This window comes from Melozone crissalis, unplaced genomic scaffold (assembly GCF_028551555.1).
Source record: "Melozone crissalis strain CALT ecotype California unplaced genomic scaffold, PUWL_Pcris_2 ptg000019l_1, whole genome shotgun sequence".
NCBI lineage: Eukaryota > Metazoa > Chordata > Aves > Passeriformes > Passerellidae > Melozone > Melozone crissalis.
Genome location: NW_026535797.1, coordinates 25,658,053 through 25,683,500, shown reverse-complemented (window position 1 = coordinate 25,683,500; position 25,448 = coordinate 25,658,053). Strand labels below are relative to the sequence as shown.

Sequence of the window (25,448 nt, the reverse complement as noted above, 5' to 3'; positions counted from 1 at the left end):
GAATTTAGCAGGAATTTTAGCAATTTGCAATCAGGAAAACCATCTGAATTTGTGAAAGGAATATACAGAAGTAATGCACACCAGTGTAGTCCAAAAGTGCTGTGTCAGTCACAAGAAGCTAGAACAATGAGGCCAGACTAGAATGCCCAGAAAAAGCAGCACGGATGCAGTATGCCTGTGATCCTCTCTTTTCTGCAACAGCAAGAGAGCTGGCACAGAGGCAGGAACAGGAACAGCCAGTAACATCCTACCCATGAGGCATGAAAGACACTGGGGAAAAAACTGAGAGAAAGAGAGATTTTGGCTTACTGTAAGAAATGAAGAAGGATCTACCTTTGCATTCCTATAGATAATATTAACTATGTTGTTGTAGATATTGTTCTCTATTTTTATAACTCTATTATTGCAAAAGGACATTCCTTTATATTTTAACCTTGTCTAGTGAGCATGCTGCCTGTGAATGACATGGCACATAAAAAGGCACACTCTGCTTGTGCTGGCCAGGAGCAATGGCACACTCCTGCAGGTTTGCATTAGAGATGGTATATATAAATATAATGATTAGGAATGTATTGTGTTTAAGCTACTTAATATTACAATGTTAAATTTATTTATTGTGTCAACAACTTGTCAACACATTTGAGCTGAATCAATATTACATTTCTTGCATCATTACATTCAATTAAATACTAAATATCTTTTGAACTTAAAAATGAAAATCATGTATATGTACACCTAAAACTACAAGATGAAATTATACTATGCTTGGGACACTATAAGATTTATACATAAAACATAACAACACAATAAAAATGTATCACAACTAACCAATAATGTTAGTTTTTGACTCAAGCATCAGATGTCTTATTTCAATGTATAATTTGTTTTCAATAAACTTTCTGAAAATGTTCATTAAACATGCAAACTATCTGCAACATAGTAAGTATGAAATTTGGACAAACTCCAGAATACCTGCAGAGTGTTAGTCTTGATTTATGCAACACATAGAAAGGGACAGAAATTATTCAAATGCCTTTATAACTCACTTGTCAGTGCTCCTGCCAAAGAATGGAAGTACTGAATTCCTACAGATAATACCTAAAGAACAAAATTATTTAACTGATATATTGAATTTCTTTGCATGTGAGATGAGAATTACTGTAAGTTGGAAAGCTGTGCAGGCCAGTAATCACTTGCTGCTCTAACTCACATTTCATGTCAGTATTCCTATGGATGCTGTTTTCCTTACACATACGCTCATGGAAATAAGGAAGTAGCTGCATTTCTCTTTAACTTCAGAATCAATTAAAACTGAAACACTTTCAGCATACCACACTTTGGTATTCCATTTATCTATCATCATTGCACTACTGTAATTGGAACTGTGACTGTTGAGCTGCTTTCCTTAATAAGGGAGATGGACACTAGAAGCTAAACCAGCCCCAAAACAGAATAACTCAAAAACTCAGAATAACTCAAAAAACTAGGGGGATGGAAACAGAAAAATAAGAGAAACAGCTATGAGATCCAAGGAATGCACGATGAGCAAGAAGCAAAGGTGAGAACAATTGACATGTAAATTAAAATAAAAAATAAACCCCAAAACATATATCTGAGACTTAGGACATAGAGAATTTGGGGGTGTGAAAATAGTTTCTTGTCCCATTTTCTGTACTTAAGGTTCATAATTTTTCATCAGATTAAAAAGATGAAAATCTACATTTAGATACAAAGGATTTTTAGTTTCCAGTTTATTCATCTGCCAAAAGAACAGACTCATGATAAAACACTGATTAACCACTTAAATTAAAAGATATGCAAGCACCACAGAGCTGAAGCTCTAGGGCAACCACACAGCAGCACTTCCTCCTTATTGAGATTGTGAGTGAAGGTCACACCAAAGACAGCTAAAACATTGTCACCTTATACCCTCCTGTATTTACAACCATCTCAGAACCCATAAAATTGTTCACGAATGTTTTTGTTCCTTTCCCTTATTCTCACCAAAAAAATCTCTAAGATGGGACACTTTATGGATACAGTTGTTCTGGGGATTAGAGAAAATTACTTTTTGTCCAAGCTTCCATAATTTCCTGAAGAATCCAAGGGCCAGATATTCCTATGAAACTTGGCATGCTGATGAGCAAAATGTATCAAGTCTGGACCCAGTCAAGATTTCAAGCCTAAGAATACCTTTTAAAAGGAGTTTGCATTTTGGCACCTAGATCTAAGGGTCTCTAGTTTTTCTCAGAAAATCACACATCTGTAGATCCTCACAGTACAGATTACAGTTAACTTCTAGGGGCCTCCAGTAGAGTCAGATCTCTACTGATTTAGAGCTCAAAAACCCACAAAGAAATAACCATTATCCTGCTGGAGGAACATGAACAGAGGAGATGGAAAACAGTTGTGAAAGTGTGTTACAGAGGCTGGTTATTTCACTGCTGAATACAGAGAAACTAGGTGCATTTTGCAGATTTCTGAGTGCCACGTTGAAAAGTTAATTGATGAATGATTCTGTCACTGGTATCAACTAACAGGCCATACTCTGGGGTGTGTAACCCTGCTGACACCACCAAACTGCAGCATTGAGGCAGTAGTGCAGGGAACAGGAAAAGGGGGTGTGTTAATGAATCCTCCTTCTTGTGCTTCACATGTTCCCAAACTGAAAATCAATAGCAAACAGCCCATGAATCAGACTTGAGTATAATTCTGTGTGTTAAGGCAGGTGGGCATGTTCCAAGGAAATATGATGTTCTCTAAATGGATAGCTGGGCAAGTTGAAAGATTCCTCGTTGGATATTGGGATTTCAATGTAAAAATGTACAGTTTTTGAAGTTTTCAAGCTAAGATTAGAGGATAATGTAGGAGAAAGGCAATATGTTATGTTTATAGCTGAAAGAAATAATGTCTGCATCATAAAGCTTTAATATTCAAAGTTTCCCAGTTACTTTTAAATTAAAAGCCCCTGACTACTCCTCACTATTGCAACTTTCTATTTTCAAACTTTTAAGCTCTCCATAAAGTTTTTTCTCATGCTATTATCTCCAAAGGATTTTGATGAGGTTATTAGAGCAGTGGGTGAACTGGAGTTGTGCAGACATGAACTACTGTAAAGCAGCAGTACAGAACTGTCACTAAGTCACAGGAATTTATAGCTCAGGGAGCCATAACTGTGCAAAGAGAAACAATAAAATGCAGTTATGCTCAACCATCTGGGTATATTTTCCTACACAGGCAACTAAAATTTTAATAGAAAAGTGCATACAATTAAATGATGTCATTTAGTAGTGTACAAGGTTTGGTTTGACGATTCAGGGAACAAGAAGGTTTCACACAATAACATGAATTGCTTTTCAATTAAATGAAAATGCCATTTTTGCTTTCTCTGCATAGCTGTTGGTAATTTTTGTCTTACAGGGTGCTATTTTACTTTTACCAGACTAATTATTGAAAGCTTCATTTAAGACAAGGAAGAACATCCCTGTCCTCTTATGTGTCAAAATGATAACAATGGGTACATTGATTCCTGCTGCTTTGATTCCTGTAATTTGCTGGTGCAAACAATTTAAATTTCTTGCTGTGTTTTCTATTCCACACATTATTGCAACTGTCTTCTTATGCCCTTTTACTCCAAGCCAGGTCAGAAGGAAGAAGAAGAAGAAATGAAGCTTTTTAAAGGAACTATTTGCGACCTACAAGATTTACAGGGCAGCAGCTAGTAACAAAATAGACATATTTTTGTCATGGTTAGAGACCAATGAGCAAAAAACCCTGACGGGATAGATTTCCATTACACTGGATTTGTGGTGCAGCTTCAAATCTGACAGAAGCTCTTTTTCCAGATACTGGAAGTTCCTTTTGAAGGTTTGGAATAGAAATACCAAAGTGGTTGGCAGAGGGGAAGAAAAAGAAAACTAGTGATTTGAGAAGATTTTGCTTAAATTACACACTTATTTGGACTGAATCACAGGCATTCAACACCTGGAGATCACTAAACTCTGTAAATAGTTTTAAGACCAGGACACTATGTGAGCTAAGCAGAGAATCATGCAGGAGTCTCAAAAGTCAGTGCCTTATCATTTGAATTGAGATGCAAAAAGAATTTACATAAAGACTCTTGTATCAAATGCTGAAAGTTCTGGACTATGTAATGCACTGCTGATTGTTAAAGTCAATAGTTCAGGGTTTTAACCTGATTAGTGAATTCAGAACTCATGCTAGAAAAGTATTTTCTTCCAAAAGTTAATTTCTTACAGCACTATATTCCCAACATTTCTCCCCTACCCTAAAGAATCAAGTGTGTTGCTGTAGCTCAGTACTTTTTGTACAGTAACTATCTTAAGTTCTGCAGCTGTACCTGAATGCATGAACAGCTCCAAATTTACTTAGCAGCCCAGTCAACCTTTAAGGATGCAAAAAGCTCTTTCTGTTTCTCTCATACCTTCTAACAAGCGCACCATAAATATCTCATCTTACTAACAGCATCATCACAAGATAAAAATGGTAAAACATTTTATATTATTTACATGAATTTCAAGCAAATTCTCAAGTTTCCATGGCAAAACACATTCATCTGGTATTTTTCACAGTATTTATTAATTTATTCAAAATCCCTATCAGAAATTCCATGCACATGAGCACAGAAAATTCAAACAGCTCTAAATGCACTAAATTCCCATAAATACAATCTTATATCACTTCCATCTTGACACACTCCTATGCAAAATTAATGGATAATTATCTTAACAGAAGAGCTTAAAAAGTGAATGACCCACTCCTTGTTCTAAGAAACCAAATTAACAGATTTGAATAATGTGGGTATAACAGACACCAAACAAGCTCATTATTCAACATTCTCCTTGAGAAAAAAAAAAAAAATATCTCTCATTTATATTCCCACTGTGGCTTTGGATTTTGGTCTACAGAGTTGTTTGGGGCAGGAGATTTCAGGTATTATAGAGCTCCCCGTGGCATGGGGCTGCAGCCAGTGGGACTGCAAAGCTCCTGCTGGATCTGCGTCCACTATCAGCAGAGGAATTGAAGTGTACCACACCCAGGAGCACTCCAAATTACAGCTCACCACCAATGGCACCAGCCAGCTCTGTCACAAGAAAGAACTAATTATTTGTTTGGAACAGATTATGCTGCTTTGTTGAAATCCTCTTCAAGGTGGGGGAATAAGGAGAAGGCCACCCTGTTCTTTGAGTGCAGCAGTGCTTAAGCAGATGGGGCTATACATATGGATGAAATAATTAAGATTCAATGTGTAAATGCACTACGCATTCTGCCCTCCCTGCAATTAAGAGATTTTACTTTAGGCTACGGAAGCAAACTCCTACAAAACCCAACCCGAAATAACTACAAAGAACTTTCTATATGTTAAGCTAAAAAAACATTCTGAAGAGGAAAGTGAGGCATGATATGCCATAACTGTTTTTCAGCACAGTAATAGCAGAAACATAAAGGTGTTACTCCAAAACTGGATTTATGAATTAGTTTCACTCATGTTTATATATTGAACTTTATGTTTTGTAAGCCTCTACCTTCAATAAAAGAAACATTTTAATTTTTCTTTCAAGAAAAGCTATCTCATAAGAATAAGAATATTCAACAAAACTGAAGTAATAGAAATTAGAGCACCAGCTGGCTACACCACATTTTGTGGAGGAAAAGCATAATACCATTCTTTAGTATTTTCAAGTATGCTAATGACACTGAAGGGTTTGCTGACAAATGTTAGAGACTGAATTTAACCTTTAACCCAAGAGTAGACATTAAAATCATAGTCTGAAAACTCTCCTAGAACAATCTGCACCCCAATTATTCAGTAGCTATTCTAGATGATCTTCAATGTAAATTCCTTTATAATAAAGCCTAATTATATTTTATCTGCTGCTTTACCTTAATTGAGATTTCCAATAAATTATATTAGTTTGCCAGTAAATGTAATTTTTTCGCTAAACTACAGATATGGGATTGATATAATTAATTACAGTATTTTTGACCACATATTCCCTTGAAACCTTTCAAAACCAGGATAAAACATATTTTTCATCACTTGTGATAGTGTTAAATGACCACTACACATTGTTAAAGGTTCTTAATCCATGATGGAGCCTCATGCAAAATTTAGGTTTCCTGCAATCATGAACCAAAATGAAAATAGACAGAGGACACAGTCTTGAAAAGTCAAGTGCATTTTTGTAGAGATTTTTCAATCCAATATTGGATCTTTATAACCAAATGTGGTTTTGGAGAAAAATATAATTAAAGCAGTTCTATAAGCTTTAAATGTATCCCATTCTATGATAGTAGTTAATTATTTTAAATATAAGTATTTGTTTTAACAATTACAGGAAAACATCTGCTTTCACCTAGCAGCAAATCAACAAGTAGCACTTAAGAACTGATGCACCAATAGCTCTGATTCTGGTCAGAAGGAGGGATTCAATGTACCTGTTAAATGCAAATGAGATGTAAGGTTCTCAAGTTCAGTCTTATTCTAAAAGTGTTCCTTCTGCTCCTAATCAGTCTGAAATTACAACTCTACTTACAGGAAATTACATCCATCATTTCAAGTTAATATACATTAAATGAATGATAGAGATTTAATCCAAATGAGATGTCTGAGATTCTGTTCCTGCTTCTCCTTCTGGATAACATATATTTGATTTGACTGTGCATTTAAAAGTTGAGTTCTTGTCTGTCACTCATCCTGACAGCCCTTCACTGATACTCTCTGCTCTGAGATTAATAAAAGCTCTGAAGGCTCCTTAACCCCAAAGTGACGAGAGAAAGATGGAAATGGACTGAGCCAGCTGCCACCAGGAAATTCTTGGATGTCCTTGCTAAAATGGGAACCAAAGATTCTCACATGAAGAACTCCAGAAAAGGTAACTAACTGTCTTTGAATGACTTTCAAAATCAGATCAGCAATTGCCAACGTTGTAATCTGTTGCAAAGGTTACATCAGAGAATATATCAGCAGCTATATTCTCGGCTGTGGTACATATGATGAACTGTCATATTTATAAGAACACACCTTCATATAATCAGAGAGATTAAACCCCAATCAAATGAGAATACAGAAAATATGTTTAGAAAGATGATTTCAAAATCTGATCTCTCTCTTTCACACTACGCAAAACAGTAAACTCATGGCAATTACATCTTTTCTCTCTGTGGGGTCCAACAGTTGCAGACGCTGAAAGATGGAGAAGGTGACAATTAGGGCCAGATTTTACGGCCCTGTAATCTATGCAAACCTCTGGGTTGCAGATGGAGCCAGTCCATACATAGCCAACTACTTCATTGGGGAATACTGAAAATATCTTGGCTGGATTACTGTATATTATGGAAATTTGGACACTATTTTAGAATGCGAGAGAACCAGAAAGCCTCATGAAGCAAATGAAAGAGTTTGACCTCATAGGAAATGAAAATATTCCAACCACTAACATATCTCAACCTCATCCTAAAATATATGGTTCTGTTTTTGGAAGGAAAGACTTTCCTCCCCTGAATATTCTGTTCTATAAGAGGTTTTGGGGCTTTGAGTCAAGTCATATGAGCTCATGAATTCTTTGGGAAAAAGAGCATAAGACTAAACTTTTGGGTTAGTTAGTGCACTGGCTTGTGTAAATTCCATTCATAAGAGTCTAACATTTCTCTGTGTATTTTTGAAGACCTAGAACAGATACCTTTAGCAGGGACAGCTCTGGTCTTACAAGTCTCTCCATTTGGAATCTTGTCTACCATTATCATTAAGCTGGGCTCTTCTTTTAGAAGACAATTCTTCTTCTCACATATTGTATAAATGCCAATAAAAATTACTTTTTAAAATAAATGCTAAAACCATGGCCTTTAAGAGCTGTCCAAAGTGGTTTAATTAAAGGTTTTTCAAGTGAATAATGCTTTTAAGCCAGACAGAAGAGGACCATTAAGCAATATCCATTTAACTAGTCCAGGGTTCACTCTCTTTTCAGTTGATACACAGAGGAGACCTAAGCTGAAAATCTTTTTCAATCAATTATATTCAGGTATATGGAAACATTTAGAAAGTCTTGTCTTCACTTTGTCATGGAAGGAAAAAGACCCAGAAAGCTCAAAGCTGCCACAAAAAACTGGTTTTGGGTCATCTTCTCTAGTTACTAATCAACTCAGGGCTTTAATCTTCAAGACTACTTTTGAAGAGGATGCCAAGCAGATGCTGACTGGATCAGCTTTTAATGACAATATCTTATATGTGAAGTTGTACCATATTTTCATCTGTTTGTTGTGTGCTGACTGCCTTCAGGAAATGTGGGAGGAGCATGTGATTTAAGAATTATTACAATTGTTAAATACAGCATGGACATTTTTTAAAGTTTCAAATGGGAGTTGGAGTTAAAATTCCTTTCAAACTCTTACCAGTAAGACTTCTGGGAATTTTATATATTTTTCTAAAATTTCAAAGGACATTCTATGGACTTTGCTGTGTTTGTTTTTGCTTGTATACCTTCTTGCCATGTGAAGAGAGGGAAGAAGAAATTAACATCAAGAGCATGAAGAAATTTACTCAACATGGGAATTTTAAACATGCTGTGGTCCACCTGACAACACTGCACAGGACAGAACCTGTACCACACCAGACACCTCCAAGAGGATGCTGCTGTTTGAGGGATACGTTGGGTACACAAGGAGGAATAAAAAAACCAAAATCCCCCAAGAAAGTGCACAACCCAAAAGTTTAGTCTTATGCTCTCTTTCCCTAAGAATCTATGAGCTCATATGACTTGACTCAAAGCCCTGAACCCTCTTATAGAACAGAATATTCAGGGAAGGAAAGTCTTTCCTTCCAAAAAAAGAAATTAAGAAAGTAGGGGAAGAAATATGTCACACAAATGGTTCCCAATCTCCCATGAGATTCATTCATAAAAATGTTGCAACCATTTAACATAATTGAGCATAGAGCCCTTTATGCTTTGGTTGCATACAAAATTTGTTTGCAGAAATTCAGCAGGCTTGGTATAGCAGCAACAAGATTCAGACACTCAGAAAAATGAGGCATTAGAACTACTGTAAAGTTACCTGCTTCATTGGAACAGTTTATATAAAACATTACAAATATGTGGGAGAACACGGATGTGAAAATAATAAATCAGATTTTGAAGGTTAATGAGTCCTTTAAATAAATAGCAGAATTTGGGTGATCCCTTCTGCTCTGGTTTGCACTGGTAGGGATATCTCAGAGTTATGATGATAGATAAGCATGCTAAGGGAGCAATCATCCATGTAAATTTGTCTGACATCAACAAGAATCAAGTAGAGGGAGGCAAAGCAAGCTTCTACTTTCAATAGAGAATAAAAATGGTGTTAGAGTAGTGCATTTGTCAATACCCAGGCACAAAGAATACAATATTTAAAAACTCAAAGCACTAAATGCAGCAGTCCTTCAACACACAGAAATCCTGCTGAGGACAATGCAAGCCTTGCTTGATGAAAGGCTGACAAATCTGTCCTAGAGATAAAAAACCCAGTGGTAATTTCTGCTTATTTCATACTGTCACACTTAAACATAAATGGGTGAATTTCAAGCACAGCGGGAGAGCAATAGAAAAACCATGGCTTAAGCAAATTGCTAAGCAACTTGCCTACAAGTCTCACTTACAAACTTCTGCTAGACCAACAAATAGAGCAATACTGGAGAAGAATCCTTAAAAGCCACCAGAACTAAGGTAAGTTCATAAACCTTTAAGTCAGGATATAAGACAACAAGTTTATTGGCACCACTAATTCTTGGACTTCTTTAAATAGCTCTGTCCAGCTCGAGTCACAAAGAGAGCTGGAAGTTCTGCTGCCCGTAATACAAGTAATACACTATTAATGATGCAAGCAATACCATAAATATTATTTGCATTAATAATGCAGGTAACAGGCTAAGTATTGTCTCTCTGATTTACAGTGCAAGCACTGCTTGAGAATCTTCAGTTCAGTGTTAAGGTGACGACAGCTGCTTTTTACTGATTCTTTCATTCTAATCTAGAAGTATCAAGGTCTATTTCCTGAAATTAATCTGCTTTTAACAGATTTAGGGCTAGTTGTTTTCCTGACTTTGTTTTCTGGGGCCAAATCATGAATACTTTTAGGCTTAAGATGAGGAGGTTTTGTGGGTTTTTCATTTTTTGTTGTTAAAGTAATTATTAAGTAATCTACATACAAAACTAGAATTTCAATAAGAATTCCTGTACTACTTTATAATCACCTATCAACATTACATCTTAATACCTCAAACAAGATCAATACACATTTTGTTAAGCTACCATTTGAAACAGAAAAGCAACATTTTCAATTTCAGATGGAAAACTGCAGTGGTGGGAATCAAATGACTTGTCCAGGACTGAAGAGAAAATCTGTGGTGCAAGAAGGAAAGCCCTGACTCCTACTCTAGTGCCTCCACAGCAGCATGCTCATTCCTTCCAACTAAAAATAAAAGAAATTTACATGTCCATGTATGTGAACACAAATGTACTTGTGCAGTGGATGCAAAGATGGAAATTGTGCTGATATTTTTATACCCAACAGTGTGATGTTACATATCACATATCACTCTTCAGATCTAGTGATAGTAGCAAATCTCAATAATTTCAGTGGTATGCTTTGAAATAATTACACATGGATATCAAAATAATTCCAAAAAAGTCCAAAGTTTCTCTATCAGAAAAGCACATTTAATATTATGCAAATCCTACCACTGCTGTCTTTCTTTACAGCACATACCTTGCTCAAAAGCAGGGAAAGCAGGGACTAAGGCCGAGTGAGGATGCATGTGCTCCAAATATGTTCCCCTAGCTAGAAAATAAAAGCTTCTTATGACTAGATTACATAATGCTTCATCATAAATCCTCATAAACACTTCAGTCACCTTTTCTTCAAATGGGTTTATGCCACTGGCTTGACAATTACTGCTTCTGCTCTTTTGCGCAATATCAACAAACCACAAGGTCGAAGCTGTCTCCTGAATAACTACATAAATTGCTTTCTACATGCCAAAAGTGGTTATCTGAGTGAGCTTGAAATTCATAAAGAATACCAAAAAACCCTCTTAGGACACAAATCTCACCAGACTGTACAAATGTTTCCATCCCAGAACCTCTTCATTTTGGTACTAACTTGGTTGCAAACAGGAGTGAGGAGGATTCAGGTTGGATGTGACCTCAGGAGGTCCTGGAGTGTTTGTTCCTGCTGAGAGCAGGCTCAGCTGGGAGCAGCTCTGCAGCTCCAAAGTGCCAAAGCCTCCTCTGGCTCTCACAGTTGCCATGAACAGACAAAACAGCTGGAACCCTCTCAGGGAAACCTCATTCCTTTTCTACCATCAGCACCACCTCTTTTTGCAGGCATTGCAAATATACATCATGGACCTTTCAGTTTAAACTTTGAATAATTAGTTCAGATGGAATCAAAATATTTTAAAGTTAGTTTCTTCTGACTTTCAATGTTATACATTTGTTCACCTTTGCTAGCAGAATGTATGTTTTTCTTATTCTGCAGCAGAAATGCAAATAGACAGTGAAGTATAGACAAGGTTCCAACTATTCATATGCTAGTTACATTACAAGCAAATCCTGGTATTTCCAAAAGGGTCGTTCTGAGTGTGGATACTGTAAACATATTGAAAAAAAAGCATAATTACTGCAAATTTAAAATATTATTATAAACCTATAAGTGCTATTTTGACAAACACTGCTTCCTTTTAGATTAATCTTACATTTGTATAATGTCTGGAATTAATGAATCATATATAAAAATGGGAAAATATTATTTGACTTCTCTGATATGTATTTCTGTTTAGCCATCAAGAAATGGTTCAGATGTTAAATGATGAATGATTGCTCTATCTACAGTCCCATGTTCTTTTACAGACTCCTTCAGCAGCTAATATTTCTGAAATTCCTAAAACACTTCTAAGACAGTTTTTTACTGCTATTGGTAGGTGTTGTACTGTATTTTCCACATAAATCAGCTTTCATTTGATAGCATTTTTTCTTTTTCAACCCATTTTAAATGGAGGTAAGAAGCATGCTTTCTATACAGCACTGTGGTCAGAAAGACAACCATACTTATCATGTTTAAAATTCTCTGTAAAACTGTCATGTAGCTTTATTACCTCTGCTGGTATAGTCACTCTAGGACAATACCTTGAAATAGCTTAAGCAGACTGGGAGAATTAGCTAAGTCTGAGCTCCAAGGCCCAGTTAAGTGTTGCAATAAGCAAACTTACATTTTAGCCTCCCCAGGAAAGACCAGCACCATCTACAGTGACTCATGTTTAAGACACTAAACATGGAACACATCTCCTGCTGGGCTTCCCTACATCAGACTGGTAATTTACATCTGAAATTGTTCAAGTTAACTACAGATTTTTTTAACATTTACCAACAGCAATACTTTTCCAAAGTGACCAAGTCAAACTTGACACACTTTAAAAGATCATTCTGTATTGAAAGTTACTGACTGATAACTACTGTGAAGCACTGTTTTAACTTGAGAGCATAACATGCTGAAAAATGGTGGCCCTCACTTAGGAAAAAGAATAAGTTGAGGGTTAAGAGCTGTCATCCTCTTCCTATATTGGAGGAAAATGATTACCATATTATTTTTACTCAAAGTTAAAAAAATAACATTGTGAATTCCAAATCCCAAAGACATGGCATGACTTTTTAAAAATAAAAACAGCTCCTCATTTCAGTAGAGAATTGCTTCTGTTGGCTAAGCAGTTGGTGTTGGAGAGCAGGCACAGCTCTTACCTTTTAATTCCCCACTATTCATACCTAAAAGATGATGCATGACATCCACAGCACTGACAGGATTTGAACTATGGGAAGCTTCAGCCAGTTATGTTGACATTAATCACCTAAATCTGGCTTTGAACATTCCTTACAGGAGCACAGTGGGAGTGGAATGAGGGCTGGAATGGGTCTGACCTGAACAGAGGCCACTGGCACGGGGGTCTTTGTCATTGTCACTGCCACTGTGTGTGATGTGTTGTTCTTCCTGTGATTTGCTCTGGAGCAGTTGCTTTCCTCTCTGGAAAAAGATGCCCCACACCCAAACAATGTCATACCTTCATAAAACACCAAATAGGGCTTCTCATTGCAGCTCCTGTGCAAAGCAGCTCTGAATTTTATTTACATGCATTACTGCCTGCAGGCACCACAGGACCACAAGACAGTAATAAGATACACACAGAGGATATAGGAAAGTCCGTATTCTGTTTATAATCCAACTTAAAGGGAGTTAAAGTGAGATGAAGAGGAAGAATCAGAATCAGTTGACACTTTTTTAATGCATGGATGACATGATTATCTCTAAAGAGTGGTGTGATAAGTCTGGTATCCATTATATAAGAGTAGAGATTTGAATTTATAAGGAGATTTGAATATTAGCTTAAGGAAAAAAAAAAACAAGTGAACAAACAAATTCCCAGACTTTATGCAAATTAAACAAATTTCATATATTATAATAACTTAGTATTCCATGTACCTATCACCTGGTCTATGGGACTAATGCACAGAGAATTATACAGGCAAGTGAAACACAGCACACAGCTAAATGATAACAGTAAGCTAGAAAAAAAAATCAGTATTGCAATTGAAAAATAGTTATCTATTCATTGCACAGAAAAACTGCTATTTATCCACTGAGTGTATTTCACCTTCTAAGACAGAAGAGAATCACAGAACTTTCTGCATTTGATTCACAATCATACTTCTAATTTGGCATACAAACAGCTGAAATGTAACTAAAATTTATTCAATCTGTTGAAACTGCAGGGAAAATCATTCCATCATGCTAGGAACTAACAAGCTACAAAGGAAAAAGATGCACAGTAATGATAGAAAGTGACCATATTACTGTTTGTAATAATGCTTTGTGCTGAGTGTTCATTTGGACTTAAACCAAATTGGAAGGCATATTTATATATTAATTTTATACTTCCCAGAACATCTTCAGATAGCTTTATATTGACTTAAAGCAGAATAAATTTAATTTTAGTATGCTGAATTTAAAAATTCTGAAAACACTTTTGGTTTCAGAACTACGTTCCTATCTTGCCTTCAATTTATCTTCCAGGTACAAAACACACCTGAACTTGAATGGATTAGGCATTAATTCCCTAGTTATGAATGTTCAAAACTGACAGTTTTGGTTATACTTGCACACTCATCCTGCTGTTGGACAGCAGGGATTCTGTGTTTCCATTTTGTTGGACCTAAGAGTGCCCCTTAGAAGCACAAAGTCATTTAAGTTGGAAAAGGCTTCTAAGATCCTCGAGTCCAAAACTTCCAAGCCCACCATCCCCTCAGTGACACACCTACAAGTGTTTTAAATGCCTCCAGGATGTTTTGTGCCAAAATTACATCTGAACATAAATAACTTTACTCTAGTGAATAACACCATCACGTCGACTTAAAGGCTGTAAATTACATTATTGAGAACAGGAGAATATTTCCCACTGTGGGCCCACTGACAAGAGAGGTCAGCACAGCAGGCAGAGAAGGAAGCACTGCTCAGCCATTAGGGAGACTAATGGGGTGGATACAGTCTGATAAATGTACAAACAGCTCACATTCATTGCTGCATTCATGTATGCATAAACTGCAGCGTGACATGCAAGCTGAGGAAAACATGCTTAGAAATTAAAAACACATTTTGTTGAGAAGAATCTGAAGGCATATTAGAGAGAGTATGATGATAGAAAAAGGGAAATTACCGAGAGCTAAATAACCTACTGAGTACTGTACTTTTTACCATATTCAGCTCTATTTATTTAAGGACAGGTTTGGTTGTATGATGCTCAGATTCATGGTGTGAGAGCTGGAATAACCTGGTTTTACCTTATGAATATGTAAGGTAAATGTAAGGTAAATGTAAGGCTCAGTAAAATATTCCTTATGCTGGTAAGTTTGATTTTTAACAATCTCATCTGGCACAGCCAAGAGATGGATTTGAAGGGAATGACTGCTGCTAGCAAGCCCAGCTTCAGGCTCTCTGACATGGTTCTGTTCTGTGTATGCTGCTGGAGCTGCGCTGGTTTGCTTGGTTTACTCTCAACACTGACAACACAGCCAGGCACCTTGTGCTTTCCAAGGTGTGAAAATTGCTCCCAAACTTTTTGGGCATATGTTATTTTCTTCAGGAAAACAGAAAAGGAAGAAAACTACAAATGTTTGCTTACTCGATGTAAAGCTCCACCCTTGTCTGCAGAATTAGGCTCCCATATGTTTTCCATTCTGAAGTATTTTTTTATGGCAATAATACCAGAAACAAAATAAGAGTTAAAGTTAAAAATGTTGTCACTATCCAAACGAAAATGAAATTTCATAAATATTATGGCTTGTGCTGTAGCACTTCAAAAATACTTTAAACAGATGGGCTAGTGAGACTGCCATTCATGCTTTAGCAGTCAAGAGGCATGTTTAAACTGCTGGTTGAAACACAATATAAAGCACATTCCACATGTAGTGTCAGAAAAAAAGGCTTGTTTGTTAAGAAATCACAATTAATAAAAAAAAGCTAAGTGGATGACATAATATTTTATATAACTGTAATTTCTTGATAAGAGAGCAGTGGTCCAAGAAAAAAATACTGCTATATTGTAGAAGTAAAAGAAGCAAAACAGAAAAGAATCTTGTTTCTGTGAATAAACTATCACAGTGTTTTTCAAATAACTGCCTGGATGAAAAACTGAAAGCTGCGAGTTTTGTGTACTCCTCTACGCCAGAAAAGCACAATAACACCCATCGAAACCAACTAGGGGAAACATATTTTCTTCAAGTGACATCAGTCTAATGGAGATAAAGGATGAGGATAAGAATTTTAATCTATATTTTAATGAAGATAAAGGTGACAGATAAAGGAAGAGGAGAAGGAGGATTGTGTTCTGCGTCTCTCCCTGTGATCTGAGATAGTCTCCTACTGGAAGGACATTAGTTAACCTGAATGGTCACACTCTAGAGCTTCAACATATAACAAATTCCCCAAAGTAATCTGCTTTATATCATCATCTTTGAAGTGCTAAAAATTAATCATGTAAAAACATCCTATAGGTCACTTTGATTTTCTAGTGAAGATTTCTGTTCATTTATAAGCTCTACAATGATGAAACAAAAAAATAAGAAAATATGAGCAAAAACATTACCTGTAGCCTTATATCATGATACAGAACTCAGTTTTAACTCCCAAATCTAAAGGAATCATTTTGTACAGGGCACAGAAGAATCCTAGTACAGGTTATGGAAGGGAACAGAGAAGGCAGAGCTGCCTCTGAGAAGGAAAAACTACTGTTGGGAACTACTTTCTGCATTTAGAAAAACCAAACATAATGTCAGTTCTTCCATTCCCAGCAGGTGAAACAGAGAAAGCCGAGCTCCTCTGCTGTTCCTTGAAGCTCTGTAAGAGATAAGCCTTACACTCCACCTATCTGCACAAGGATGTAAACTGAGCTTAGATAACATCTCTCCCAAGACTTGGTAATCATTCCAGCTTGGGTCCATTATCTGAGCAGGAAAACACATCTCTTCAGTCTCAACAATGAACAATAGCCTAAAGTCAGATTCTAATCTTACAGGTTGGCATTCACAAGTGTTAACAGATGATTCCAGGACACAAGTATATTCATTGGCTATGCAACTCACTTTTTTGTTGAGTCAAAACCAGTTGAGGTGAATACATCTCTCCCAGCTGCATCTGGAAACACTGTTAGGAGCTCAGAGCACTTGGATTCCTTTGCCTTCTCCTTTCCATACCTGATCCTTATTCTGTAAGAGAGGGATAAAAGAAGAGAAAAGTAGAGAATTTGCATCACTATTAGCAAGTGATCTCTGCTCAACTGAATTAATTAAAGACAGTCAAGACCAATTATTCTAGAAACAAAATTAATGCATAGAAAATACAAGTGACTTGTGGGTGTGTTAGGCATGAGGGGCCACTCAGTTACCATCCTTTGTTGAAGTTACTTCCCTAATTTGTAAGCTATTATTTAATCAAGTCTTTGTAGGGTCTACTGGTTGCTTGTATATGCTTTGAGTAAACTAATTTTTGGAATTTTTCCATGCATTTTAGGCAAGACATATGTAAAAGCAGTACTTTACTTAAACTTCAATGCTGCAATGAGGTATTGGATCTCCTGTCATTTATTCTCAGACCTGCTGCTCATACTGTGCTATGCCACCCATTTGAACAAGATCAAATGAGGGTGTGAGAGAAAAACCTGTAAAAATAGCTGCGAAATAGATGGATCACAAACAGGTTTAGGCTTTTTTTTCATTTTTAACCACACTTTTTTTGTCACAGACTCAGACACAGGGAATTCTTTCCCTTCTCCCTGAACCCAATAAGTTGGGATCTCTACAGGAATCATTAAAGTGCAGCTGATATTTTCCCACTAATGGCTGTGCTGGACTATATCAGAAGGAGAAAAACTCCATGAAACATCCTTTCAGGAAGAAACTTAAAAATAGAAATTCTAAGTCCCAACGATTATGAGTGACAGAGAGCAGAGCTGGGTGATGCAGGCAGAGGGGACAGCAGCAGCCATAACTCTAACTTTGCTGCCATTAATGTTTATGTTGTGTATGAAGTGGTTTACCAACACGCTGATGGACTGGCATAATGTGCAAGCACATGATTTATTCCTTCATGCAGCAGCTGTGGGGGAACACAACCACAAATGGATGTTTCAGTAGAGACAGTTTCAAAATAGAGAGATTTATCTTGACAAGTAGAGAACTGCAATAAAAGATGTATTATTTGGTGGAATTATTGGTGAATGCATTATCCTGTCAACATTTAACTGCAATAATCAACTTAAATAATCAAAGCTGCCCTAGAGTTTTTATTGTTTTACATTAATTTGGGAATAATTCATAATTTCACTTACATTTGCATCAATGTAAATGGAACTAATAAGTTAAACCTCAAAGTTATGTGAAACAAGGTGTCGCAGACATCTTTTATGAAAAATCCTTTCCTTGGGATTTTTCCTCCTGAGAAGCTGAGAGGCATCAGTAACAAAATGTAAACATTGATTATCTGCTGCTGTGGAATGCAACAGGTGGATTTGTGATTGGCCCATATTGGTTGTTTGTAATTAATGGGCAATCACAGCCCAGCTGGCTTGGACAGAGTGTCCGGGACAGAAGACTTTGTTATCATTCTTTCCCATTCTATTCTTAGCCAGCCTTCTGAGGAAATCCTTTCTTCTATTCTTTTAGTATAGTTTTAACGTAATATATATAATAAAATAATAAATCAAGCCTTCTGAACATGGAGTCAGATCCTCGTCTCTTCCCTCAGCCTGAGACCCCTGTGACCACCACTACAACAAGGAACATAACACACCTCAACACTGACATGCCTACTTTGCAGGCCATGCATTCCCATCCAGGCTGCACTTCAAACCAGCAGATGACACCAAAATGCTTGGGCTCTCTACCTGTGCTGTTCAGGCTATCCATGCTCACAAGGACCCTCTGATAATGACTTTGCTAATTAGGGAGTGCTGGTAGTTATCTTTGGTCCTTGTCTCACCTGAAGTCGCTCTGGAAGGGGGCTTGCTGTGACTGGCTCACTACCTCTTTGCAGAGGTGTTATTAACATCTCTTTGTGACCTGTCCAGCTCTGTGTGCTTCATTAGTCTGTTTGTTCCACTCAGGCATAAACTGCTGATTTTTGGATTAGCTGCTTTTGTCTGTTAATCTGCCCTTGACTCACAGACTGAAATGTTTCAGCAGTGGAATTCTGAAGCATTTCAACAGTTGTTCCTGAACCACTTAGTGAGTACCTTTAGAAAAACCTGCATGCTTTGCCAAGACCTGGGGGTATTTGTAGACTCTCTGTGTGTGCACCAAGTAGTACATAATATGTATAAATGCATTGCTTAGGTAGAGGCAAATTCAGCCTAACTGTGGTGTTCTCAGGTAATTATGTAGATTTCATATTGAAAGCAATAGCATGAGATCTTTTGACTCTTTACAGAAGTGAGAAAAGCTCTGGCTGGATATATCAGAATTCCCTGCATGAAAAAACTCCACCCCACATGTTGGCACAAGCTCTTACACTGTTTTCAGCAGCAAATTCTGGCTTGTAGGGAATTCTGCATTGCTTATCCTTTGACTAGTGGGGCCATACAACAGCCCCAAAGAAATTAGGAAAATAAGGTTTAGCTACAACTTTATTGCAGAAAGATGGGGAAATTAGCATGTAGAATGGTGAAGACAAGAGGGTGCTACCTACACTATGATTTTGATGCCACTCAAGGCGATGACATCTGCATCAGTGTTGAGAAGAGAGAGAAAGAGAACAAGAATCCATGTGAGCTCTGAGGCTCCCTGGGGGCAGGAACATCCAGCTGAATATTTAATGTGTGTTCAGCACAGCTACTGGGACAGCAGTGTGTGGCTCGACAAGTGCAGGCACAGGGTGGCATGTCCTCAATGACAGATCAGGCAAATTAAGAAAAACACCAAGGGTTTGACTGGATACCATCAATAGTTTGATTCATTCTGTGTTTTGTGTCAGAATGTCCAAGTGGGAGAGAATAATATGCACTTAAATATATTGCTGATGGTTTAATTGCTGAAACTTGCTACTCCATCCCTACTCAGTTGTAATAATGATCAGGGCATGGAGCATTACTTGAAGAATTAATGGCCACCTGAGGTTAACAGCCCACAGCTAAACCCTGAGCCTTCAGCTTTCTCAGCTAGTCATTAATCTCCAGGAATTGTCCTGTGACTCCATCATTACTTCTAAGTTAAAAAGTGTATTTTCTCCTTTTAATTTTCTTTTCACAAAATGAAAGTACTCAATTAGACTTTGTCATTAAATCACATCTGCATTGATTACCTAGGGAAAAAAAAACGAGAGCAAAATTAAATTTGCCTATTTAATCATTGAATCCTGATTAACTATTTGTTATAAACATTTCATTGCAATTAAGGTCACATAAAAAATGCATATTAGGCAAAGAATGGTATACAATTCAAAGATGCAACATGTCCAGACTCCCTGCTTCTGTTTACTTCCCCTATTCCTTACTGAACAATGCACTGCATTTGTGAGAAACTTCACAAATTCTTTTCAGCATCACAGGACTATTAATACATAACAGTAGCTAGGAAACTACACAAATGTTTCATTGATCTGATAGTGAAATCAATTTAAATCACAGTGATGAAGATATTCCTGATAGAACCCCATGACTGCATAATTACTTTCATTTTCATAGGTAAGATAAAGAATGAAAGACAAGGCCTAGGTCACATTTCTGACAGTGATCCAAATTCTCCAAATTTCTCTCTAGAAGTTGATGGCCATCAGCAAAACCCCATTTTTGTCCATGAATGACTCTGGTGGAATTCCATAGGATTCCAAATGCATCTAGAGATGCACAGTGCTGTGATTAAATGAGTCTCTGGCTCAGGCCCTTTGCAGGCACAGAGAGGACACTGCACCCTACAGCACTGTGTGCTGAAACACTGCATTCTGAATTAAAGTGAAATCAGTTCACTGACGTTGTGATTTTATACTGAACTTCAGCAGAAAGTCCAAAGCTCAACTTTGGGGGGATATTTATCAGCTTAGCACCTGCTGAAAGGCACCTGCCATGCTGACACACAGCCACATTAACAGGGGAAAAACCTTCTTCAAAGTTTTGAATAAGCACAGTATGTGAGCACTGACCACCTTTCCTTGTGCTTGTGTGACCACATCCAGGTGAAGAACCCAGCCAGGGGCTGCTCAGAGCTGGAGAACTGAGCCTGCAAACCAGACTGGCACCCACAGACAAAGGGCTTTGGGTCAGTGGCTGCTGTAGGTCATGTATAACCTGATTTTCTGTGAGAGAGTTTCATTTCTCTCTCCACTGTATGCCAAATATCCCATGTCCCCTTCACTCCCAGTCACAACATTCCCAATTTCCTCCAAGTCCCATTTCCCCTGCTGGATTTAGTGAACAGGTCTGTGCATTGAATCTGAAGTGAAGAAGATATTGATAAGATTCCTCCCCACAATATAGGAAATTATCTCTGCTGGTTTGGTTTTTTGTACACAAATGGTCATAGAAAATAATACACAAATTTATTTGAGAACATGAATTGAAAATAACAAAAAAAGTTTAAAGATTTTTTTTTCCTCCCTGTCTCATTTCAGTTTCTCTAATATGAAAGCAGATGGAGCAGCACAAAACCAATATCTAATCCTAAAAGATACCTAAAAATTTTCACCTTTTCTGAATGTTTCATTGCTCCTTCCACGTCTTCCAAATTCTCCCTGCTTACTTTGGGAGTGCCTATATTTAGACTGCAGAAATCATACCAAAGGCCTCATCTTTTTAGCACCTTTTACTTAATCCCAGCAATAATATGAATTATTTCAACAAGAAGGCTGACATATTTGGTCACTTCCATGATTGTGCTACTAAATGAAATATCCCAGAATACTTTTAGCAGGAACGTTCTTAATGAAATTGCATGCATTCTTTGTGCCGCCAATAAATGGGCCACAAGAAGTATTTCAGCTGTGAGACACTGGATGGTGTTAGTGAAGTAACAGGAAGGTTATCTGGAGATAGAACCAGCTTGCAGCTGCCAGATGGTGTCCAACAGAACCAACTGCTATGCAGAGCTGCTCAATTTTTACCAGGTAAGTGCCCCATTGCACACAGTGGTTTTGTGTATTCAGATGGCATAGGGGAATGACATATGCATATTTGAGCCCATAAAAAAATATATTGAATAATCAGCATGTTCTTTGTGTTATCTCTCAGACACTAAATTATAAATTATACATGAAGAAACATCTCTCTATCAAAAACTCCCCGTCCAATAAAAGCAAAAAACCCTGCTGAAAAAACCCTAACAAAAAACCCTTTCCATAGCCCAACATAAGAAAGGTTATTGCAATGCCTGAATTTATTTAAGAATAATAATAAAAGACATCAACATTTGCAGTTCTTAAATATAACATTTTTTAGATTGAATTGTGGATTCCAGTTTCATTTTACAGCACTGCAAACCTATTACGGATATAATTGGATATCACATGAAAAATTGGACATCACATGAAAAAAACCCACTGATCAAGACTTTGGGTTTGTTCATTTTTCCAAAAAAAAAAAAAAAAAGGAATGGCTACCAGAATTAAAATTACGGGATTCATTTTTAGCTGCAGTAGGTGGAGTGAAGTGAACCAAGGCAAAACAAAAATCCAAAGCTCCAAATCTTACTCCTGAAGAGAGAACGGGGGAAACTTTCATGGGCACATATGGTCTCATCTGAAAGAGCACTTCCCACACTCACTTCCCACTAGTACTTTATGAAACATTGGTTCAAAACTGATTCAAAAGAAGGATGACCTGGTGAGTCACCAGTATCATTTAAGGAAACCTAAGAAATCCCTTCAAGACCTCTTGCCCTACTGTTTGATCTCATCCCATTTATAAAACCACAGTCCAAGATTGCATGTATTTATTCAAATACATGAGCAGATTTTTTAAAAAAAAGTATTCAGTATGGAAAGAACTCTTTCCACATTTATTATGGAAGCAGCTGAGAACTCTTTATTCTCCAGTCTTTGCAAGTAAAACCATAGTAATTTCTAGGTTTATCACTGCCACCTTCTGAAACACTGAAATGCTATGGTTGCATTGTAATTACCAATGCCTGGTTACACATTACTAACACAGCAAGTATTTACTCTAAATAGAGCTCCTCCTTGTTAAAACCAAGTTTATCAACCTGTGCATGTTTTTAGCTTTTACCACAGAGCAGGGTTAGAGGGAAGGTCTTGCAATTTAGCATGATCAGCCATTTGTGAAGGGTACATATTTCTCAAACTTCACCATTAATCATTATTCTGTAAATAGATGAGGACCTATGCATGTTTAAAATGAAATTTACACATTAAACCACTCATGATGATCTTTAATTTCTTTAATAAATTAATTCAGTGCTAATGAAGGGTGAAAGACTGACTGAATCAGTCATTAATTTAACCTTTCCCTCTTGAGAAGATCAGTGAGCTACCACTTCTCAAAAGGCTATGTCAGGGGAACAAGTCATTTTATAATAACTCAGTGAAACGTATAAACATGGTAGCATTTAGAAAACGCATTAGTAGGAAATTTACTGAACCACCTTCAGGTTATTAGAATAACCAATTAATTAGCCTTCCTAATGCCATATGGACATCAACCACAAACATTTTAGAGATTCAAATTTGGAACTATTTTAACAATTATAATTTTTAAAATGACTATAAGTAAATCATGCTTTCCAAGAGGAAATTCAACAGTTCCAAGGAGGCTTAACCTATGTAAATAAAGCAATGTGTATACCAGTTTCTTGTGGAAGGTTTTGGAAAAAAGAAGGAAGAAAAAAAATAAATAGAAACCTCAGGGTAGCATAGTAATAAATATAATACCAACCTGACAAAAAATAAAGTAAACAAGCAGCAGCAGGACAGTAAGCCCAGCTGGAGAAACCTTCACTTACATTATAAATTCAGATTAAATTCCAGTTTATTCTTGCCTTTTTATTATTTTTAAAAAATTCTCTTATCTTATAGACTTTAATTTCTACTAGCAACCTGTAAAAAGCTATTCCAGACAATACACAGAGTACTTACACATTTGGCTGTCTTTTCTGGGACAGACTGGATTACCAAATGCTTGGGAGTTGCAAGGCACTGAGGACTATTTTTTTGTCTGCTATGAGTTTTCCAGAGCACACAGAAAGGCAACTTTATTGCACACTCTACCAGGAACTGAGTTCCCAGTATCACAGCACTGGCAGCAAAAGTCATATTTGCACAGATAATTCAGCATGTGCAACTACAAGAAGGTAAAAAGTCCTTAAAACTCAATATCATCTGAGGCTAAAGCCAAAGCAATGTGAACCTAAACCAAGGAATCAAGTGATAGTCATAATCCTCCTGCTGAACAGCATTTCTGTGGCAATGGCCTACACATTTGCTTAAATTCAATTTTAGCACAGGAAACATATAAAATACATTCTTTCCAAAGAAGCTGTATACTTTTGCTTTTCTATATTGAAAGATATGTTTGGCTTGATTTGATTTCTGATATTTTTTTTCCCCTCAACTACTCTTTTGCCTTCAGGTGAGAAATATAAAGGCAAACATCTATTTAAAAAGCTGTACAGGAAACAACAACATATGCAGTGCACCAGCAAGTACTAAACTATTCTCTATAACCACTGGAAATAAAGTTCAGTCATGTTCTTTACATAAAACATATTGCTATTATCTAATAGTAAAGTTACATCAAACCAGGGACAGAAAGGCCCAGGTATCTACAGAGACATAAAGAAATTAATTTCAGTTATTAAAATAAGCCCTGGAAAATTCATTTTTCTAATATTGGCTCCAAAAGAAGACGACTGGAAAGAATGGCACTCCAGCTCTCTTTTATGATGGAGCCAAAAGTTTATTGGACATTTTTCACAGAAATCTAAATGCACTCAGATTTATGTAGAGCAGTCATGCAGCCAGTTGCAGTTTGTTTTAAATGGAGATACATCTGCACTACACAGCTAAGATCAAACAGCCCCTGGAAGTGCAAATATGAGATATTACAGCCATTTAATCAAAATGACTTTCTCGATCCACAGGAGAGCCAGGAAAGAAACAAAGGAATCAATAATGAAAAAAGGCAGATTCTGTAAGAAGGTCAAGGTTAAGATTATGTTAACACCAGATTAAGCATTTTGTATTTCTTATTAAGAACTGAAATTTAATGCCAATTTTAATATGTTTCAATGGAAAACTAGAGATTAACACCTGAAAAAAACCAACTTTGAAATAATAAATTAGGTTCCTCATTCTAATGTATACAGAAAAAACCAAATAGAAGTTAATTTTAAGCTATCTGCTTAAACTGTTAATAAACTTATGATCACTTGTGTACATCATTTATGATATACATGCATTATTTCAGAATCATATCAAACCTGCTATTGGTGTAATATAAGATAAAGTAGTTCACTAAGTTACTGCCAAAAAGCTCATTATTTCACTCCTTAGATGGGTCCTGGATCTCTATTCCTTCCTTAGTGGCTTCATGAATATCAGGGCAAAGGGGTGTTTGTCTTTTTATAAGAGGGAAAAATTAACCCTATTAATCTCAATACTTTAAGATCAGCAATTGTTCAAGAGCTTCGCTTCTAGGACTTAAGTGAAGAAAAAGCAATCTCAGTTTACTTCCTGCTGGAGTGCACATAAACAACATTTATCACAATAAGCACTATCTTGCCCACATACTTGGCTGCCTATCTCAGCTCATCTCCTTCAGACTCTCATGAAAAATCCTTTCATACTCTGATTTCATTGAAATAAGATTTATTTTCCTCTCAGTCTTCCTTACTCATTTTTTTCTAACATGTTTA

The 25,448-nt window shown here is 36.7% G+C and overlaps 1 protein-coding gene across 1 annotated transcript in view; it reads right to left on the bottom strand.

The window, feature by feature from the left end:
- The window catches only part of NRG3 (neuregulin 3), a 455,224-nt gene that overhangs the window by 366,271 nt on the left and 63,505 nt on the right, over positions 1–25,448 (bottom strand). The window contains exon 2 of the mRNA XM_054277416.1: positions 16,680–16,802. Within this exon, the coding sequence (XP_054133391.1) occupies positions 16,680–16,731 (52 nt within the window). The 5' untranslated portion in view covers positions 16,732–16,802. The remainder of the gene's footprint in view (positions 1–16,679; positions 16,803–25,448) is intronic.